At 37.7% G+C, this 6,367-nt stretch overlaps 1 protein-coding gene across 1 annotated transcript in view; it reads right to left on the bottom strand.

Annotated features, from left to right (window-relative positions):
* Positions 1-3,158, bottom strand: part of LOC132844585 (zinc finger E-box-binding homeobox 2-like) — a 24,634-nt gene extending 21,476 nt beyond the window's left edge. Inside the window, exon 1 of the mRNA XM_060868169.1 lies at positions 3,036-3,158. Within this exon, the coding sequence (XP_060724152.1) occupies positions 3,036-3,093 (58 nt within the window). The 5' untranslated portion in view covers positions 3,094-3,158. The remainder of the gene's footprint in view (positions 1-3,035) is intronic.
* Between the last annotated feature and the right edge of the window lie 3,209 nt (positions 3,159-6,367).

The raw sequence follows: 6,367 nt of genomic DNA, 5'->3' as shown, positions 1-6,367 counted from the left end.
TTCAGCTCAAGGTGATGTTTGGACCAAAGACAAAGAAACAAAGATAATTTGATCTAACAAACTTTGGGCACAAATCTCATTGTTTGAAATTTGGTGTAATAAAGAAAATGATTACCAGGTGACCATATTTGTTTCCTTATGAATTGCGAAGCATTATGCAGAATGCTTTCTCTCTCTCTCTCTCTCTCTCTCTCTCTCTCTCTCTCTCTCTCTCTCTTTCCCTCTCTCTCTCTCTCTCTCTCTCTCTCTCTCTCTCTCTCTCTCACACACACACACACACCTCTCTCTCTCTCTCCCTCTCTTTATCATGGTTTGTTAATTGTTAAGAATTATGTTGTTGTCACTTTTCCCATGAAACAAGCCATGAGCAAGCAGCATTCCAGGGAACTTGCCCAGAACTCTAATCTGCTTTGCTGTGTGTTTTCTCTCACCACAGATCACTCTCATCTGTCCTACACATGCTCATATCCCAGAGGACACAAAGGAGAAGAAGGGAGAGGAGACGGATGTCAAAAAGACATAGGAGAGGACACACTAAATCAAAGGGGGTGCATGCGAGTGATTCACATATGTGCTGTATACGGCTAATGCTGCCTGCCATGGTACCAAAGGTACACAAACAGGACCCCATCACAATGCAAAATGTGATGAAAACACACACATCCTAATTTACACCATAAGTTGTCACCTTTGCTGTGGGTTCCTGTAAGCTGACCATTTAAGCCACAAAAAGCCAGTTGACACTTCTGAGAAACATGCTGTCATCATGTGTGTGTGGCTAACAGAGCTATCACAACTGTATGAATGTAGGAACATTATCACCTTATAGAGGAACTGCATAACTTGTGAAGAACAAAAGTTGCATCTCACCGGCCACTTCTTCTGCTGTGTGTGTGTGTGTGTGTGTGTGTGTGTGTGTGTGTGTGTGTGTGTGTGTGTGTGTGTGTGTGTGTGTGTGTGTGTGTGTGTGTGTGTGTGTGTGTGTGTGTGTGTGTGTGTGTGTGTGTGTGTGTGTGCATGTATGGGTGTATGTGTGTGTGTCTGTCTGTCTGTATGTGTGAGAGATGGTACCATGAGCTCTAAAGGACTTACACTAGGGTGTGAGGTTGACAAAGTTGACAACTCTTGATGCATACTAATGAGGAAGGTCAATCACACCACACTGACACACACACACAGCAAAAAAATATATGTATGAATGTATTATTATCGGACAGTATCACTCAAAATATCTATATGATTAAGGTCATTAAGGTTTGATTTCTCCTACAGAGAGAGCGCTCTGGTGCAGGTCAGAACTGGTAGGTTTAAAATATCTATTTATAAATGCACTAAATTGCCTAAGCCATATAAACATTTACATAAATCATCAACATTTGTGCTTTAGTCTATCAATAAAGACTAATATCACAAAATACATAAAATGTATTTTTTTATTTTTCTAGATGAAATGGAGTACATAAGTACATAATAATGTTCTGCATAGGCATTCATATCTAGGTTCTGCTATTTACAATGGCTTGAATGGACTTATCACATCTGTGAATGTCACTTCTTTAACTACGAATTCCATACAGAAGCAAATGCTGGAAGTATCATCTGCTGCAATGGTTTTTCTTCAGCATAAAACATAGAACGGATGCTTGAACTGTTTTATTTTTTGTTATTTTTATAATTTTTTTTTACCTACAACAAAATAGTAATCTTCGAGTAACTGTACAGGCAATTATGCGTTGAGGTTTTTCAAAGGTAGACAAACAACTTAATGTTTATCTGATGCGTCTGGATTAATGATATAAAAAATAGTTTACAAATTAACAATAAGACCTAGAAGACATTTGCACTTCCTAAAACCAGATTGTAAGCATTTAATATGCCAGAGAACAGAAGCATGGCTGCCATGCTGTCATATCTTATTCGAATATGTATTTAAAGTATAATTACATAACATTTCAAAACCTGTTTACTGAGCACCTGGCAAGCAGGTAATATGTGTTCTTATAATAGCAAATTTTAAAGTCATTTCTAATGGAAAAATCTTGATTTCGATATCCTTTGCAACTTATGTAAATATAGAATTATAAATACATATGCATTACAGGCCAAGAGTATATTTAATATAATAATGAGCATTTGTTTCAAGAGATAACATGTTCATCAACATGCTCCAAAGCATTTTACTAGCATTTTATCTCCGCATCATCAGTATACAAATAACAAATAACTGTCACTTATTTTGATTTTAAATTAAAATCTCTCTTAAATAAATCGAATTATATTATGAATATATGGAAAATATTTTTACATCTTTGTAGCAATATATATCTGAATATTATTATACATAGTTGGTAAGCCTAGATGTTAGTAATTATTTTTAGAAATAAAATATGCAAAATTCTTTAAAAAAAAAAAAAATCAATTTGAACAATTAAATTCTATTCATATTCGAAGATTTTTATTTTGTGCAAAAAAAAAAAAATCGGTTTATTCCAGATTCTTGAAGTATTTTATGCACTATGTGAATAAACGCATTTGTTGAATTATGATGGAATTTCAAGATGAATTCAGCACCACGTCCTGAACATGTCATTCAGCATGAGTAGCCTGTTGAGTCCTTTAAATCATCCACACACGTTTAAGCTCTGGTTAAAACTGTAAAACCCAACGTCCAGGATTGTGTCTATGCGCATTACGAATAGTAAGTAGCAGGTTATAAACTAGTTATGAAGGACAATGTGGTGGCAGTGGTGAGAAAAGAGAGAAAAGACCCTCATTATATGTACTGACTGTTCTGCTCAGACGCAAATATTTACTGAATATTGTTGTGTTATAAATCATCACGATAGAGGTATACAAAAGCTTTGTGCAACGAGAGATTGAAGTAGACTAACACACAGGCACTGCCTCGCTCACTGCCCTGCATGCCTCTAACAACTTGTGAGAAGTCCGTGCAGATGCACTACGTTCGTGCACAACTGTAGACTGCATGCAATAATTATTTATAAATGTGTACAAATATTTTGATTACATCATACCTCGGTTGCGTCGCGGGTTCGCCTGTTTCCTTCGTTTTCCGCGGCTCTCCTCGGCCATAGCTCCGTGTAGCTGCCTCACTGAGTTATGGGCTGAATGACAGAGCAGAGCTCCGTGTGGCCCGCGCGCACCAGAACAAGTGATGTCATCAGAGGCTGGTCCTGACCTGCAAGGACAGAAATTTCAGCCCGAGTGTGAACCCTGTGCCAATGAACCTCCAGTTAAACACAGTTTATTTTATTTGCGTGCAAAATGTGTATGAATGTCCATGTTATTTTAAACGTAAGTATAAATATATATTCAGTATCTAGCTATTATGGAATATGTGGCTGTATGGTTTTTATTTCTTAGGCTGATCTTTACCTGGGAAAGTGCATCTTCAATAACGTGGCTTTAATTAGCTTTTTTTTTTTTTTTTTTTAGATTTTATTTAAGGCACATTAGTGGTCAGTGCAGTCCAATGACACACAAAGAACGATCTTTAAGGTGCATTATATTTACATTTCTTGGTGATGTGTAGTGCCATATCAGTGAGAAAGAAAAGTACAATTTGGCGTCTTTACTTGTGAGAGTGCACATGATTGGATGATTGGGTGCTTTAGGTTTGGGATGTGGTTTGGGGATTAAGGAGCAGGATTCGTTCCTGATATATCAAAAAATCGAGAAAAAAAACGATCAAAAATGATTACTATGTTCAATATAGAATATTGAATTCAAGAATATGTTCAACTGGAACACTGTAAACAGGATCAGGATGTTATTTGCGTGTTTGTTTATTTGTTGTAAGGAATTTGCGCATTTTTGGGGGAAAAAAATATAAATTTATATATTGCCATAATAACTAAATGTTATGCAATATTAGTATTAGGTAGTAAAAAAATCTTATAACATTAATAATTAAATAAAATGCAATAATAGAATAAATTGCCATTAATCATAAAACATTGTTTTCTTTTTGCATAGGTTTTTACTGAGTTTTTAACTTTTTTTTATGTCAGCCATAATGTATCCTTAATGTACTTTTGGACTACAGAAATATTTATGCGCAATAAAAAACGCATGCAAACAATAGGCTTTAACATGCACACGTTATGGCTTTACGGTTTGTTGTACGGCTGATGTTTAGCCGTAAAGTCATGTAAAGCCACGCCACCTGCACCTCGCTCCTCTCCCCGATCGCTGGAGGAAGTATTACATTGTCATCCTATTGTGTGAATGATTGGACTGTAATCTGTTTAGCAACTGAAAAAAACATCCGAAAAAAACCCACTAACACCGTTTCAGGACCCCTACCTTGACATTCACAAGCATGACCCCCTGTGGCGCACAGCGGGCATCTCCAGGGCACTGTGGAATGAGAATGTAGGACCAGGCAAACTCCAGCAGCACGATCTCTCTAAAACCTTACACATCTCTACCGTTTTGTCTGCTCTAAACATGTAAATCAGGAAAATAAATCTGAAGACAGAAGTCATGCAAAATGAGTGCAACAAGTTTATATTATTGTTGGTTAAATTGTAAGACTCACACAAACGTATCTCTCTCTCTCGCCCTCTCTCTCTATGACATATATGTACACACACACACACACACACACACACACACACACACACACACACACACACACACGTATGTCTCTCTCTCTCTCTCGCTCATATATATATATATATACACACATACACTATCGCTCTAACAACTTACAAATCTCTACCATTTTGTCTGCTCTAAACATATAAATCAGGAAAATAATTCTGAAGACAGAAGTGATGCAAAATGAGTGCAACAAGTTTATTTTTATTGTTGGTTAAATTGTAAGACTCACACAAACGTGTGTGACACAAACGTCTCTCTCTCTCTCTCTCTCTCTCTCTCTCTCTCTCTGACATATATGTACACACACACATATGTATCTCTCTCTCTCTGACATATATGTACACACACGCACACACACACACACACACACACACACACACACACACACACACACACACACACGTATATATATATACATGTACATGTGTGTGCATAATATCAAATATATTTAGTAGTATACTGCTTTGTTGCCTTAGTTTAATAAACAGACAGGATTAGGGATTATGAAACTGTGTTGTTTAAGAAATGCCCTATAGAGCCAGTCAGAGTCAGAGCCACTGCTTTAATGGTTTGCGGCGCCATCTCGAAATGTCGCTCCTCGAGTAGCGCCTGAACAGCCGCCGCGCTTTGATGTGGCTGAGGTCTCCGATTCAAGCAACTCTGAAAATAACTTAACGGCTGTTTTAGAGCAGCGATGAGGGTTGCCCTTTGTGTGGAAAATCCTCGTAAGGAACCGCAAACCTACGACGCTAATTGTCACCACAAAATCACTGGATTTTTTAAAAAGTGCATTTAATTGAAAACAAGGTTTCACAGAACATAGGTAATGTTACTCTGTTCCAGCTGAGCCTTCTGGGCGATCAGCTGATTACTTCACTGGTGTAAAATGTGGCATCAGTACAGTGAGAGTTCAAGATCTCTTATTAACTTTTACAGTCAGATCTCTCTCTCTCTCTCTCTCTCTCTCTCTCTCTCTCTCTCTCTCTCTCTCTCTCTCTCTCTCTCTCTCTCACACACACACACACACACACACACAAAACTGAGAGTAAAATCAACCTAATCCTCCAGCTGACCCTCTGGAGTTGCTAATGGACATTTGTCCCTTTTAGCCTCCATAGAAAGAGGATTCCAGGTGGAGTAAAGAAAGAAAGAGTGAAGGATGAGAGGTCACAGACCTTTTGTTCAGGAGAGGAAAGGAGGTGCAAAGGGGATAATAAAGCAACACCCTGCTGTGGATCAGGGATGAGAGGACAGAGGGAGGAGGTGAGAAGAGAGACACAAAAAAGTCTTGAGATGTTGAGTTTACTCCTAGAAAACCACATTGAGATTGAGATCTGACATTATGTCACTGCATTACAGAGGTGGCTGTTTTATTATTGTGCTTGTCCAGAAAATGAAAACCTCCACACCAGAAACAAGGGTGTATGAATAAAAGTCTCGGATGCTGTAGATCCATACAAAATCCTAAAATAATAGTCCCTTTGGATATACAACCTCCTTACATTACCAGATAACCTTTCAAATCTGTTTGTGGACAGAGTGCTTGTTCTTTTTCAAGTCACTAGAAGCCCATATAGCTTACAAATGAAAGCGCACGAGACCTGCAGATCTGAAGGAAACACAAGTGTGATAACAACATTGTTCAAATGTGTGCAGCTAATGTTATAGTTCCAGAAATCTAATTATTGTCCAGTGATTTTACTACTAGTAAAATGCTAGCCATAAATTGTAGATTGTAAAG

Source organism: Tachysurus vachellii, chromosome 4, assembly GCF_030014155.1.
Source record: "Tachysurus vachellii isolate PV-2020 chromosome 4, HZAU_Pvac_v1, whole genome shotgun sequence".
In the NCBI taxonomy this organism is placed as follows: Eukaryota; Metazoa; Chordata; class Actinopteri; order Siluriformes; family Bagridae; genus Tachysurus; species Tachysurus vachellii.
This window is presented reverse-complemented; position numbering and strand designations above follow the sequence as displayed.